This window comes from Heptranchias perlo, chromosome 8, assembly GCF_035084215.1.
Source record: "Heptranchias perlo isolate sHepPer1 chromosome 8, sHepPer1.hap1, whole genome shotgun sequence".
NCBI classification, from domain to species: Eukaryota; Metazoa; Chordata; class Chondrichthyes; order Hexanchiformes; family Hexanchidae; genus Heptranchias; species Heptranchias perlo.
Window position 1 is genome coordinate 18,932,052 of NC_090332.1, and position 16,330 is coordinate 18,948,381.

Consider the following 16,330-nt stretch of genomic DNA (forward strand, 5'->3'; position numbering starts at 1 on the left):
CCAAATAACTGTCTAACAGGTCCCACCGAGGTGTGAGTATCTGCGCTAGTGCTTGGCTGGCTATGATGTGATGATGCACCCTCAGAGGCATGGAGCTCCTCTGAGGAATCGCCCTCGTCCACGTCGTGTGCCACTTCAGCAATCCTTGAAGGCCCTGGAACAGAACATAAAGCTATATTAAGAATCATCGCAGAAGTTATTTTGCGATGAGCATCCTGAGGAGTGCAACAGGACAATCATTGATAGCATCAATTCATGGTGTGTGAGAAGGATGTTAAAGTTCTGTCACCAGATGTTTGCGGGGAGCCAGTCTCAGCATCTCCTATAGCCAGGGATTTGACCGTGCAGCTCTGCTCTAAGACCTCCTCCTCCACCGCCTGTGTCAGGACCACTATTTGTGGTGGCCCCCCTCTAGTCCTACTCATCTCCCTTGCATTTTGTGCTCTCTTGTCCTACATGGGGAGAAAGAACAAACGTGTGAGCGAGTGAGGGTGACGGGGTCACCCGATGGATGCATTGCTTTGGGCGAGTCTGTCAATGAAAGAGATGCATCAGAGGGTGAGTATCAGACAGATTCATGACATTGCATCAGTGTTGGGGTAAGTGGAAGTGGTGGATTCACAAATGGGGAGGTGAGGAAGTATACAGAAAGTGAAGGCAAGTTGATAATGAGCTTTAAGTGGGTGTGAGGAGTGATGTGATGGAGTAGACTTGGCTGAAAAGTGAGAGGTGGGCGGGGGAGGTAATGTGCAGCACAGGATGTAGGTGAATCAGTAACTGTACTCACTTTTCCTGACCTGCTTATGTCATTAAAGCACTTCCTGCGCTGCACCCACCTCCTTGAGATGGTGGTCCTGCTGCTCAGCTCCTCTGCCATCTCAAGCCAGGCCTTTTTGGTAGCAGAGCTTCCTCCTATCAGCCGGGTACAGTGTGTCTCACCTGCTCCTCACACTGGCTAGTAGCAACTCAAGAGAAGAGTCACTGTTGGCCTTGCCTTTTGTTGCTCCATTTCATTAATTTACTCCTTTCTCCCTCAAAGTCCATGGTCGCAATGGCCCTATAAATACTCCAGTTCCCTGCATGTCATTTGGGTGCTCAATACGCCCGCTTTGCAGTCACATTAAGAGCCTTCAATTGAGTCGCGATTGCTCGATGCATGCAAAATTTTTCCAGGTTTCCCACACGCCTACTGACCCCCACCCCCACCCCCACCCCCCCCCCCACCTCCGCTGAGTTCCCGCCAATATGTTAAAATTTACCCCACTGTATCTCATCCAATATCCACTTTATATAGACACTGGCTTCTTCAATCTACCCATTTCATGTTGGCACTCTTCTCCCTCTCCAACCCAGTTAAGTGGGTCCTCTTCATCCCAGTACCCCTTCCCCCTCTTCAACTGGTACTTTTCCATTCCCTAGGGTGCATGCTGGTATTCTTTGCTCAACTCCTCTCATTCACGCAGGCATTCTCCCTCCCAGTTCCTTTGCAATTAACGCTGGTACTCTCCTTCCTCCTGTACCCAAAAGCATCACTCCAAGCTTCTCCTCTTACTCCCAAAATCTGCTACTCCCAATACTGGCCCTTTTCCATCATTACCATCTATTCCCCCTTCACTCTCTGTTGCCAATCCATTATCCTCTCCCCATTGCCACCCATTCTTCTTCCCTCTCCTCTTCATTTTGCCCCTTCTTTCTCTCTTTCATTGTGATCCGCTCCCCCGTTACTGTTATCCATTCTCCCCCTCCCCACTGACTGCCATCAATTCTACCACCTCCCCATCCATTTCTCCCTCCTGAGCCTTAGTCATCCCCTCTGTAACTCTCCTTGCCATCTATTGCATCCTTTGCTTTGTCATCTGTTTTATCCTCTCCCCTTGCAAATGGTAGGTTTTATAACAGCACAATTTAGTCAAAAGTTTAGCCATGGTCAAAGCACTCTGTTTTCCAGTTTAAAGTAACCAATATGGATGTTTCGACTGACTTTGGACCGTACTCAAAAACGTCAGTGATGCATGGTGTGTCAAAAAAAATTACTTACGTACAAACACAATTTCCAGATATATCTAGAAACCCTTTTTTGTTCTATTTTTCAACAAGTTAAAAATGCCTTATATAAAAGCACATTCAACATAATCTACAAAAATCCCATTGAAAATAGCATATTTGAAAGTTAACACTCTCGCCCTCATGCACTTCATACTCTATTAAACCTTTGTGTGAAAAAAATGTCTTTTGAGCTCCCCTGTATGTTATTATAGGATTCACCCCAACCCCCCCCCCACACCACCAACCAACCTCAAACTAACTGACACTCATTCAGAGATTCACTATGGTTTTATGCCTCTTAACTGCTGCACCATCTGCTTTGAGGTTGTTCTCTCACTTTGCAGAGTCCATCAAACACATGAGCATTAAAGTAAACAGCAACTTGTTATTGCCTACAGAAGCCTATATTTTTGGAACTTAGTCAAAGTTGCACATTTCTTTCATTCACCTTGAATCCAGGCCTAGCAGCTTTATTGGCATACATATAACCAGCATAAGTTAAAAAAAATAAAATTTAAAAATGTCAATAAAAAAAACTTTCATGGCAACAAAAGAAACAATTACCTGCTTTAGATCCTTAAGAATATGATCGTCAATGCCTTCTTCAAGGAAAAAATCTTGTACATTGTTGATGACGTCTTCAATAACAGATTTATAGAGTCTTGGCTGAAAAATAAAATCTGTAAGTTATTAACACTCAGATCCTTGTTCGTAGTTTTAACTTTTATAAGTTTATATTCTTCCCCTACTGCCCTTTTTTGTATATGAGGTGGCATAAGAATATGGGACAGTTGGAACCAATTGCAACAAGGATAGATGCCTCACAAAACTGGCCTCTGTGATTGCTATGAGTACAGAAACACAGAGAAATTGTATTGCCTTAGCAACAGGAAAGTCATAGACTTCAATATCCCTGGTTAAAAAAATGATTAACTCTGCATTTGAATTTTTGCAAGAGTTCCATATTCAGGAGAAACAGTGTGTGAAGTTTCACCGCTAATATTGCATACAGGCATGATTTATCCAGAAAATTGAGGTACAGCTACAACAGCTCATGCATCTGTTATATTTGTGGTTTCTGTTAAAGGCAAATATCATTCACAGCTGAGATGACAGGTAATGTCTTCCTGGACATCTACCAGCCTTGCTCCTTATCTGACCTTTGACAGGTGCAGGAATTAGCCAAAGAGCAGGGGAGTTCTACTGCTGTCCTGGCCAATATTTATCCCTCAATCGACAGCAATAAAACAGATTATCTGCTCATATATCTCATTGCTATTTGTGGGACCTTGCTGTGTGCAAATTGGCTGCAATACAACAGTGACTACACTTCAAAAGTACTTAAGTGGCTGTAAAGCGCTTTGGAATGTCCTACAGTCGTGAAAAGGGCCTTATAAATGCAAGTTCTTTCTTTTTATTGTTTGAGATTGAGATTGGAAATCTCGCAGTGTGGCAGATTGCAAACATACACCCAATATGAATCACTCCATGGCACTCTCGGAAGAATTTTTGTCAACTTTCTGCAGGGTGCATTAACAAATAATCTCATTTGAATCTCAAAATCTGCACATTTTAAAAGATCTTAAATTATTTTTGTTGGTCTACAGTTTGGTCAACTCCTATTTGATCCATTTGTCAGGTGTTGTCTTAGTTTCAGATATTTAGCCAGTCACCAAACTAGAAAATCACCTTCAAACACAGGAGGATAAGAGTATTGTGCTTTAGTCCAACCCTCATTTCCAAGGGATAGCTCCTAAATGGATTTATAGGTTGAAAGGAAATCTGTAAAATGGATCTTTAAGCTAAGACCATGTGCAATTTGGTCAAGTAAAAATGCATGGCCATCTTGGCTCCTAATGCTATGAACTGTTATGACAAGGGACACCCCCCAATGCCTCGTAGCTCCAAGTTACTGTGAAAAAGAGTAGCAAAACAGATTGAAATTATACTGTGCACTATTAACATAAAACAGATAAACCTGTTAAATGTTTGTACATTAAAAGCACACAGTACAATTTCACCCCAAAAGAGTAGTGAGATGAATTCCCAATCTCAGCTGTACAATACCAGTTTTTGGAAGGTGCTGAGCAGAGATTAGACACTTCTTCCAGATAAGGATGGTTAGCCACTTTGGATTGTTCCTGCACACCTCTTGGTAACCAGCAACAGAAAAACTATTAGAGAACCTGGACTAGACTGTTCACTTAGACCGAACAGATGTCTGACAAGGCAAAACAGGATGTGAAATAAAAATTACTAAGTGAGTGTATTCAGACTATTCACCCATAGGGGCATTATATCCAGGCTGAACCCGGTCTTCACCCAGTCTTTTTCAGCAAGAGATAGAGATCAGGAGGAGGAACTTTAACTGTTTCCCTTTCCCAACCCAAGTATACTAAAGCCAACTGTAGCATCCCCAGCAGGGATCAGCTAACTCAGCACAGACCACAGCAACTTTCCCTGCTGAGATCAGCTAACTCAGCACAGACCAAGAATCGAGGTTGTTCAGTCTCTGGAGTTAATGTTTGTGGGACTCCCAACTCCCAAGGCCTACTTAAAGCAGGGATGCACATCTTAAAGCAAAGCTGCAACCCCTGCTTTGATTTTTGCTGAAGACTTTTTGGCAAGATAGATGAGTCGAAAGGAAGCCTCAGGCAAGAAGCTCCGACACAGCAAGACACCTCAGAAGAGAACAATCCTCTTGTGTATGCACTGTCACTCATGCCATCCCTCCCAGGCACCAGCTCAGACATTGGCACTCTGCGTGCATTAGACAGTGAGCCAAAGGGGTCTGCATGTGGTGAAACAACCAGATCAGTAAGCTGGTACTGGTGGCAGGGACAGACCAGGAGACAGCTTGCTGAAGGAGATAGCTTGCTGAAGGAGAGGTCCTCTTCCAGCTCTGTTGAGCAGGACAGAGTTGAGGACTTCAGGGGACCAGCCATGAAAAGAAAACTGGTGGCCTCACATATGCAGTTATACGAGGTATTGGAAGGTCTGCCAAGGAGTTCCAGCTCTGTGGCTCAGAGTGTGTAGTCCACTTCCAGCCTGTGTGGTGTCATCTTGCACGACATCAGTACTCTGCAGTCTACACTGGAGAGTGTGGTCACCTCCAGGGACGCAGTAGCCTCGCCCTAACAACAGGAGTCGGGGGGGGGGACTAAATTGGGCAGCAGAGTTTTCGAAATCCCCACTTCAGCCAACACACTGTCCTAACGTCACACAGCTGAACAGGAATTAAAGGTCATGAAGGATCCCCCACCAGTGCTATTTAAAGGGATCATGCAGGAGTTATAGGCTAGTTGCTGGATTAGTTATTCTGGCTGCTGATACAATTGTGGGTGTTTGTGGAAGGTTCCTATACTTGGAGAAAGTTGCAATATTATATAAAGACTGGTCTGGCTGGTCTTGCAGTACTGTTATTGGCATTTAAAATAGTGTGCTGAACAAGGTTGCTCTCAGACGTGAGTGGCCTGCTAGGGCTTCCTCTGGGAACTGAACATGACAGAGCATGCAGAGAGATCACGCAGAGCAGGACAAGCATGCAAGAGGAAGGAGGCGGCTCAGGGCACTCAGCAGGAGGCCATATCCTATGAGGGCCTTCAGGGAACAACACCTCATCTTCAGCGACGACCAGTGCATCACCGGCTGCGGTTCACTAAAGAGGTCGTGACTGAGATTTATCAACTGCTGCAGCCACAACTGCAGCCTCAGAGCAGGGCAAGGACAGCATTGCCTCTGGCTATCAAGGTAACCGTAGCACTTAATTTTTACGGCTCTGGCTCCTTTCAGGCTGCTGCTGGTGATATAAGCAACATCTCGCAGTTTGCAGTGCACTGCTGTATAAGGGAGGTCACTGAGGCTCTGTACGCACAAGACAGATTCATCACATTCCCTCTTGAAAGTCAAGCAGCAGGAGCAAGCACGAGGGTTTGCTCACATTGCAGACTTCCCAATGGTGCAGGGTGCCATTGACTGCATGCATATTGCCATGCGTGCTCTACATCTGAACTCTACTATATTGATGAACAGAAAGAGATCCCGCTCCCTCAATGTGCAGCTGGTGTGCGACCACACACAGCACATCATGCAGGTCAATGCCCGCTACCCTGGCAGCAGTCATGACTCCTTCATTCTGCAGCAATCCAACATACCACCTATATTTCAACCAGCGCGGCAAGTCAAAGGCTGGTTACTGGGCTACAAGAGTTATCCCCTCATGAAGTGGCTCATGACTCCAGTCCGGAATGCACACACACATGCACAGGTGTACAATGAGAGCTATGCTATCACACGGAACATCACTGAGCACACCCTAAGCATCCTCAAGCAACGCTTCTGCTGCCTGGACCACTCTGGAGGAGCCTTGCAGTACTCAGCTGAATGGGTATCAAGGTTTGTCATTGTATGCTGCACAACGTCGCCATTATGAGGGAACTGCCCTGGCCACTGCCTATCCAGTGAGAACCTGTGCCAGAGGCAGAGGAAGAGGAAGAAGAGGCAGGGAGGCAACAAGGTAGACAGGCCCTGTCCGCCAGGGCTCCGTGTGATCAAATTATTAATGAGCAATACCAGTAACCTCAACGACACCTCCCCATTCACCAACAGTCCCACACTCCTTACCTTTCCTCTCCCACATGACCATCAAATCGTCCTCCTTACACTTACACATTGTTTCCTCCCTCAGCTCATCACAGAAATAAAAACCACCACCAAATGCAAATTCAAATCCAAATTTATAAATTAACACATGAAATGATTAAAACAACATGAAACTATTCACCCTTGTGCATTCGCTTAGTGCCTGTCGTTCATGTGCCTCTTCCTTTCCTAGTGCTCCTACGAGGTGCATCCCCAGTGGCTGGAGCATGGGTGGTGGAAGGCTGCTGACCTTCAATTGAGGAGAGTGCAGATGGCCTTGGAGGACGACCTCGAGCAGCTCTGAGCTGGGAGGGCCCGGCTTCAGACTGCACCATCTCAGCCTGGGCTGCAGCAGTCTGGCCTGGCTGACAGGCAACAGCTAGGGCACTGGAGGAGTGAGAGCAGGAATGCTGTCATCCTAAGAGAGGACAGCAGGTTCATCTTCCACAGTGCCACCGCCACTCTCCTGGGGCAGCGCCTCAACAATCCTGGTGATCTGTTGGAGAACAAGTTACTGGACTGCTGTGACACCCTGGAAGCCCCGTTCCACTGTGGAACCCAGAGCCACGATAGCAGTCTGAGCTTCCAAAGCCGCAGTCAGACCTTGGATGGCAGATGTTTGTGCTGCAATGGAAGCTATGACATCGCCATCATGGTGGGTGATGGAGGCGACCACCCATTCCATATGGGAAAGGATGGGCTCCAAGCTCTGTGCAAAGTCCTGTGCCAAGTTGGAGCTCGACTCCGCCATGCCCCTTGACATTGTGCACAGGCTTTCTGGCAGGTTTTCCAGTGCACACAGTATACACATTTGATTGTGTATACCCATCAGCTTTCTTCTGTAGCCAGCCCATCGAAGTCACCATCCGACTCCTCTGCAGCAGAACCAGTGTGCAACCTCACCCTCTGGTGAGCTGGCACCTGCGATATCCGTTCGCCCCCACCCTGGCTCCTGCGCACTTGCGCCCGGTGTCTCACCACGTGCAGATCCCTCCTCTATGCTAGCCTGTAAAGTAAGCGCAGTGTCAGTCTTTGAGCTGGTGGCTACAAGTGTAAGATCGAGTGACGGTGTGTCTGCATCATCACTGTCACCTTCCTCTGCCTCCTCTGATGGTGCCAGTTCCAGTTCTTGGGTATCTGAAATGACAAAGGGACACAGGTTGAGTTGTGGTGCAGAGAGAAGAGAAAGTAAGATGTGCGTGCTCACACCATCTGCAGCGGGTGAGTCAGAAAAGACTGTGGGATGAGGGAGATGTGGGAAGCGAGAAGGAGGATTAGGTATGCAGAGACCGTCATCATCGACACCTCCAGCACCGTCAGTGGCCACAGAGACAGCCCACCCAATGATCGACAGCACTGTCTCCTCCATGGGAGTGAGGAAGTGTAGGCATGTCTGTCCTCGCCCAGGTCATTCCTGCTGCCTGCTGTTGTGCGCCATCTACTCCTGCAAGAGAGAAGTGTGTCATTGGGTGTCCTGCAAGATGTTTGGGTGATGTGGCTGTCATAGTTGAATAGCTGTGTGTGACCTGTGAGTTGTGCATGTGTAGCTTGCAAGAGTGGCATTGTGTGAGGGTGATTTGCAGCATCTGATTTGAAGAGTTGTGTACTGATGGAGTTTGCTGGGAGGTGCAGTGCGTGACGGGAGGTGCAGTGCGTGGAGCAGTGGATGAGGCTAGTAGTGCGGTTGGTAGGATATGTCACTTGACAGTTGAACTCACTCAACTTGACCATTCGTGTCAAATCATTGAACTTCTTCCTGCACTACATCCATGTGCGTTGTGCGAAGCTCCTGGCATTTACTTTGTGCGCGACTTTCTCTCACTGCCTCTTCAGCAAGTGTCTGGAGTGCCTCCTGCCCCCCTGCTGATAAAGGATGCCCCACCGTGCGTCGTCCGAGAACCTTGGTGCACGATCTCTCGTACCTGTAGCAGAGAGTTAGTTGACCAACGAATTCCAAATCTCCCTGCAGTCACAGTGCACCTCCCCTTTACGAGATTTTGTTTTATTCGTTCATGGGATGTGGGCGTCGCTGGCAAGGCCAGCATTTATTGCCCATCCCTAATTGCCCTTGAGAAGGTGGTGGTGAGCTGCCTTCTTGAACCGCTGCAGTCCGTGTGGTGAAGGTTCTCCCACAGTGCTGTTAGGTAGCGAGTTCCAGGATTTTGACTCCGCGACGATGAAGGAACGGCAATATATTTCCAAGTCGGGATGGTGTGTGACTTGGAGGGGAACGTGCAGGTGGTGTTGTTCCCATGTGCCTGCTGCCCTTGCCCTTCTAGGTGGTAGAGGTCGCGGGTTTGGGAGGGGCTGTCGAAGAAGCCTTGGCGAGTTGCTGCAATGCATCCTGTGGATGGTACATGCTGCTGCTATGGTGCGCCGGTGGTGAAGGGAGTGATTGTTTAGGGTGGTGGATGGGATGCCAATCAAGCAGGCTGCTTTGTCCTGGGTGGTGTCGAGCTTCTTGAGTGTTGTTGAAGTTGCACTCATCCAGGCAAGTGGAGAGTATTCCATCACACTCCTGACTTGTGCCTTGTAGATGGTGGAAAGGCTTTGGGGAGTCAGGAGGTGAGTCACTCGCCACAGAATACCCAGCCTCTGACCTGCTCTTGTAGCCACAGTATTTATGTGGCTGGTCCAGTTAAGTTTTTGGTCAATGCTGACCCCCAGGGTGTCGATGGTGGGGGATTCGGCGATGGTAATGCCGTTGAATGTCAAGAGGAGGTGGTTAGGCTCTCTATTGTTAGAAATGGTCATAGCCTGGCACTTGTCTGGTGCGAATGTTACTTGCCACTTATCAGCCCAAGCCTGGATGTTGTCCAGGTCATCGAGTCATAGAGTTATACTGCACGGATAGAGGCCCTTCGGCCCATCGTGTCCGCGCCGGCCATCAAGCCCTGTCTAATCTAATCCCATATTCCAGCATTTGGTCCGTAGCCTTGTATGCTATGGCATTTCAAGTGCTCATCCAAATGCTTCTTGAATGTTGTGAGGGTTTTTGCCTCCACAACCCTTTCAGGCAGTGAGTTCCAGACTCCAACCACCCTCTGGGTGAAAAAGTTCTTTCTCAAATCCCCTCTAAACCTCCCGCCTTTTACCTTGAATCTATGTCCCCTTGTTATAGTACCCTCAACGAAGGGAAAAAGCTCCTTAGTATCCATCCTATCTGTGCCCCTCATAATTTTGTACACCTCAATCATGTCCCCCCTCAGCCTCCTCTGCTCCAAGGAAAACAAACCCAATCTTCCCAGTCTCTCTTCATAGCTGAAGCGCTCCAGCCCTGGTAACATCCTGGTGAATCTCCTCTGCACCCTCTCCAAAGCGATCACATCCTTCCTGTAGTGTGGCGACCAGAACTGCACACAGTACTCCAGCTGTGGCCTAACCAGTGTTTTATACAGCTCCATCATAACCTCCTTGCTCTTATATTCTATGCCTCGGCTAATAAAGGCAAGTATCCCATATGCCTTCTTTACCACCTTATCTACCTGTTCCGCCACCTTCAGGGATCTGTGAACTTGCACACCAAGATCCCTCTGACCCTCTGTCTTGCCTAGGGTCCTCCCATTCATTGTGTATTCCCTTGCCTTGTTAGTCCCTCCAAAGTGCATCACCTCGCACTTTTCCGGGTTAAATTCCATTTGCCACTGTTCCGCCCATCTGACCAACCCATCTATATCGTCCTGCAGACTGAGGCTATCCTCCTCGCTATTTACCACCCTACCAATTTTTGTATCATCAGCGAACTTACTGATCATACCTTTTACATTCATATCCAAGTCGTTAATGTAGACCACAAACAGCAAGGGACCCTGTGGTACCCCACTGGCCACAGGCTTCCAGTCACAAAAACAACCTTCGACCATCACCCTCTGCCTTCTGCCACTAAGCCAGTTTTGTATCCAAAGTGCCAAGGCACCCTGGATTCCATGGGCTCGTACCTTCTTGACCAGTCATGCAGGCACGGACTGCTTCATTATCTGAGGGGTTGCGAATGGAACTGAACACGGTGCAATCATCAGTGAACATCCCTATTTCTGACCTTATGATGGAGGGAAAGTCATTGATGAAGCAGCTGATGATGGTTGGGCCTAGGACACTGCCCTGAGGAACTCCTGCAGCAATGTCCTGGGGCTGAGATGATTGGCCTCCAACTACCACTACCATCTTCCTTTGTGCTAGGTATGACTCCAGCCATTGGAGAGTTTTCCCCCTGATTCCCATTGACTTCAATTTTACTAGGGCTCCTTGGTGCCACACTCGGTCAAATGCTGCCTTGATATCAAGGGCAGTCACTCTCACCTCACCTCTGGAATTCAGCTCTTTTGTCCATGTTTGGACCAAGGCTGTAACGAGGTATGGAGCCAAGTGGTCCTGGTGGAACCATAACTGAGCATTGGTGAGCAGGTTATTGGTGAGTAAGTGCCGCTTGATAGCACTGTCGACGACACCTCCCATCACTTTGCTGATGATTGAGAGTAGACTGATGGGGCTGTAATTAGCCAGATTGAATTTGATCTGCTTTTTGTGGACAGGACATACCTGGGCAATTTTCCACAATGGCGGGTAGATGCCTTTAAATGGTGCTAGTCAATCAACAGCTCAGGTAGCGCTGGCTGCATGCAGCAATCATGTCGATCATCAGGCAGCACAAATGTTACATGCTGCCTGGACCTCAACCAACGCATGGGTTAACCGCGCACCGCAATCCCAGCGCCTGTTTTCAGGAGTTAACCAATTTAACACCCTATGTTCGCACGCTTTACAGTTTTGGTGGAAGCTCAAACAGCTGTCATGCAGGCTCTTGGAGAAACAGATGTCCACCTTGGATAGATTGGTAAATCGAATAGATAGAGGCCATCAAGGAATCACTCATCTTGTGCGGTCCTCTCTCTTGTGGAAGTGATGAGCCCCATCCCGACCGGAGTGGCATTGGTGCAATGGAAGTGGTGCAATGGAAGTGGTACATGTTGCCCTCTCTCAGGAAGTTAACACATTTACTCCTTTACAACTCCATCAACCAATACTTGCTATGGTGCCAGCAAGTCAGCTGGGCCAGACCGTCCCAGCAGCAGCAGTCTGCAATCAGGCCTTCACAGGCTCGAGCATCCAGAAGTCACTGGCCACGAGCATCTCAAGGGTCCCTATATGAAGAACAGCTGCCTTCCACCAGCTTTGTTCAGGCTACTAGAGGTGAACCTCATAGGAGTAGTAGAGTTAGTAAACCTTCTTTTAAGAAAAACTGTATGAGTTGATCGCTTGGGTGAGAAATTAATGGAAGGCATTGTTTGCCATTAATCACCTTTACCACAATTGGTACTTTGGTCTGCAGTGTGGTTTAGCAGCAGCTTCTGATTCTTCAGCGTCAGTATGCCATTGACACAGAACAGTTTCAATGTTCTTCAATACACAGGATGAAAGGAGTGGTGAAGGACATACCTTGGACTGTTAAGCAAAGAGGCTCTGTGTAAGTTCTCAGGGCAGGGGAATGACGTCAGCGGAATTACTGAGCAGTTAGCTGATCCCTCACACCTCTTGCTGCAAGGCATGGAGGTGGCCGTTCTTACCTGCTGCCTCCTCTCCTTCCCTCTGGTCTTCATCTGATGAGGACTGCTGCTGTGCCTCCAAATACAGGTCCCTCTGTAATGCGGGGTTATACAGTATGCAACACACAATGATGTGAGAGACTCTATCTGGGGGATATTGTAGGGAGCCTGACCAATCTAGACACCTGAACCTTTGCTTCTGCATCCCTATGGTGTGTTTAATAATGAGCCTGGTGTACCCCCAGCTTTGATTATATCTGTGTTGCTCGGGCATGGTGGGGTTGCATAGGGGTGTCAATAGCCGCATCTGTAGGGGTAGCCCTTGTCCCCCAGCAGCAATCCTGTCACGTTCCTCACAGGGCTGAATAATTGGGCGGGGGGCACAAAGGTGGTAGACTGTCTCAGAACAAATGCATCATGGCAGCTCTATGGGTGCCTTGCACAAGCCTGTATGCTGGAGTTCCTGTGATCGGTCACTAGCTGGACATTGATGGCAAGGTAGCCTTTTCTATTGACTAATGCTGCTGGTTCGTGTTCCAGCGCCCTGATAGCAACATGTGTGCAGTCAATGTTGTCCTGCACACGAGGAAAGCCAACTACTGCTGCAAATCCCCAAACTGTCTCCTGTTGCGTGCTAAGGTCAATGGGGAAGATGTACTGCTCAGAACTGGCGAACAGGGCAGTGACCTGGATAAAGCAGTTTTGTATTGCAGACAGTGATATGCGGCTGATGTTCCCTGTAGCAGAGTGTAAGGAACCAGTGGCGAAGTTGTTAAGGGGTGTGGTGACTTTCATAGGCATCAGCAAAGCATGACCTCCTGGTCCAACAGGCAGCAGGTCCTGTTACAGGAAGCACCAGAGGTCTGAGACTGCCTGCCTAAAGAAGCGCAGCATCCTCCTACCCTGCTCCTCAGATAGATCCAAGAAAGTGACTCTTGGCCTTTATTTATATTTTACTAAGGCCCCCATCTGCCTGTGGTGGGCACCTCTTCCAAATTAAAAATCAGTAGTTAAAATAGTGACGGTGCAACAGCATCAGGAACGCAGCTGGAAGCACCCAACCGCCATTTTGTGCCCACCCCGTTCCCGCTTGGTGAGCAGGGTTAAAATCAGGCCTGTGGTGTTCCAAAACACAAAATAAAAAATTAAGGAAGTGCATGGCTCACTTAGTACCTATAGTATCACACCCAAATCACACAGTAATTAAAAAACACACACAAAAGTTAACTAGGGAAAAGCAATTTCTTAACTTTTGTCTCAGGTCTCAAAAGTAATTATGTTAAAACACCAGAACCTCACCAGCCCTTTCCTCCACTAAATAAGTTTAACGTTCAGTAGCCGCAGCCCCAGGGGCTTACACAAGGTGCAGGGTCGGCGTCCCCCCACCCTTTAAATGGCGCCACAATAAATATTCCACATTAAATGCTGGGAGCTCACTCACCACAAGGTTTGCATTTGCCGAGCAGGCCATGTCTTGTGAGTTACCACCGCCCGCCTCTCTCACTCGGCCGACACCAACCAAACCGCCGGTTGCTAGTCTCGTGACGTCACAAAACTTAAAACGATGACGTAAGAGGGGAAAAGGATCGACGTCACAAAAAAAGCAGGTTCAGTGACGCCACGGCGGGCGTAAGTCTTTTAAAAAGTATTGTGGCGTCATAAAAGATTACTGGTAAAGGGCGTGACGTTGCGAAGGAAAAATAACGTCATAAGAAACTAAAGGTATGCACGTCATAATGACACCCGACGCCATCAGTACGGCTCAGCAGCAAAAGCGCCCCCAGTGGATTTCTAAGGGGTAGTGCCTCCTTTATTTGAGGGATGCTGATGATTACTCTTCCTGTTACTCTCTGTTTAAACAGAATATGATCCCAATTTTGTACATTTGAATGGTTTTGAAATGCATGTCACGCCTTTTGGGGGGAGGGGGGGAGAGAATCAACCAGAGATTTCACTCCTGCCCACCGACCATTGATGGAAAGTAGGTAAGTGTAGACGTAAGGTGAGGCATAGGAGTTCTGCCAGGGAGGAGTTGGGTGCGACAGCGGGTGAGACACTGGCCTTTCACGTGTAGGCCAGATGTTGAAATCCAGCTCAAATTGATGGGATCTCCCATGTCTGCTGGCTTTAAGGGTTCCATGTGAAATGAGTTTGGCAGTCTCAATCCAGATCCTAGTGGGTATGGACCTACAGCATAAAACAGCCCCCTAATTTGACATTAATTAGTAATCTCACTTGGAGAGGGAACAGGATATTAGTTAACTAGTAATATAGCAATCCATTTTTTCCACTGCTGCCTGTCCAAAGCTAGATATTCGACTCCATCAGAGTATCATCTTGGCTTACATGCAGCAGATTGTAGTTTTCCACAGTTGATGTTTATATTTGCAAATCTATAACAAACTCATCTTGTCTCAGGGTTGTTTCCATAACGAATGGCATTTTTACCGTGGACAGGTTGTTAGCCAGATACAACCCTCTGCCAGGATGACCGGTGGACTGGCTTTAGTCTTAACTCCTACCTTTCGACTTGTCTGGCTTGGGCGGTCCTATCAGAAGTTATACTACTGCTAGCATGGCTCTCAGGGTCATAGGAGCATGTAAGCCTTCCAACAACAATTTGCATTCATTTAGACTCTTTAACATAGTAAAACGTCCCAAAGCACTTCACTGGAGCATTCTCAACAAAATTTGACACCAAGCCACATAAGGAGATATTAGGACAGTGCTTGGTCAAAGAGGTAGGTTTTAAGGAGTGTCTTAAAGGAGGAGGGAGAGGTAGAGAGGTGGAGAGGTTTAGGGAGGGAATTCCAACCACATCAAGGTGCAGTCCCTAGGGAGGGATGGTTGATGTGGGAAATGAAAAAATGTTACACAATAGGGGGTGCTCTTCTGAATTTGTGGTTGGCGCTGAGACACATTGTTGAGATAGAATAGAAGAAGCTTTACTCTGTATCTGGCTGTGCCATACCTGGCCTGGGAATGCTTGATGTTGGCACTGGATGCCTCTAATGGAAAGTGTTTGATTTCTCGTCACTGACATCCCTCACCTTAATGGACACAAAAATTGGGGGGAAACAAAGACTACCACACCCAAAGAGTCACTGCTTTGGTATAAATTTTTACAAGGTGCAATTTGCTGTTGAATGAGAGAGATAATAGCACAGTAGATGGCACGTGGTCTGGCACACATTGAACAGACGGTTGGTCTGACCATCTGCTGTTAGCCAATGCCACCTTTGTTAGGGTACTGCAATTGCCCTCAACGTTCCTGAGCCAGTGAGGATGATTGTTACACCAATTAGAATCCCCTATCTTTGAAAAGTCTGGGTTGACAATGCTACAGAGGCATGACATGCATCATATCTCACAATTACCAGCAGAAAAGCCTTAAAGAAAAGATAATCAGTGCATAACCCAGTCCATTGGTCTCCATGCCTCTTCCCAATGGGAAACAATGCATGCATAGAAGCAGGATTTGAGGGAGAGGAGAAAGACCTACTAAAATGTGGTTAGCAATCCACTATCTCTCATCGCTCCATCTGCCTTATTGATTTGTGAGTTAGAGAGGATGTGCCATGTCTGGAACAGCTAGGGTTATTTCCAGTAGAGAGAATCAAAACAATACCTTAAGTATTGATATAATGAATCAGTCTAACAATATTGAGTGAGCGTCTGTACAAACACAACTTAATTTGGGACATCAATGGTCCAATTATTTTCTTTGCTTAGAGGAACCAGGTTCTCATGATGTACTGATTCATTGCAAAGTTCGTCTTGACATCTATTACACGTGATATTAAAACAACATATAACATAATTATTGAAATAGCCTGAGCTATTTCAGTAGTGATGCAACAGCCAAAGAGCCTGCAGGAAGGCGTAGCACAAAACACTCTACAAAGTACACTTACCAAAGAACTTAAGGAATAGGAGCATGAGTAGGCCATACGGCCCCTCGAACCTGCTCCCCCATTTGATAAGATCATGGCTGATCTTCAACCTCAACTCCACTTTCCCGCCCGATCCCTATATCCTGTCATTCCCCTAGAGTCCAAAAATCTATCTATCTCAGCCTTGAATATAGTCATTGACTCAGC

At 47.3% G+C, this 16,330-nt stretch overlaps 1 protein-coding gene across 1 annotated transcript in view; it reads right to left on the reverse strand.

The window, feature by feature from the left end:
• LOC137324306 (stonin-1-like) overlaps positions 1-16,330 on the reverse strand; it is a 97,464-nt gene that overhangs the window by 48,559 nt on the left and 32,575 nt on the right. Inside the window, exon 6 of the mRNA XM_067988449.1 lies at positions 2,611-2,712. Within this exon, the coding sequence (XP_067844550.1) occupies positions 2,611-2,712 (102 nt within the window). The remainder of the gene's footprint in view (positions 1-2,610; positions 2,713-16,330) is intronic.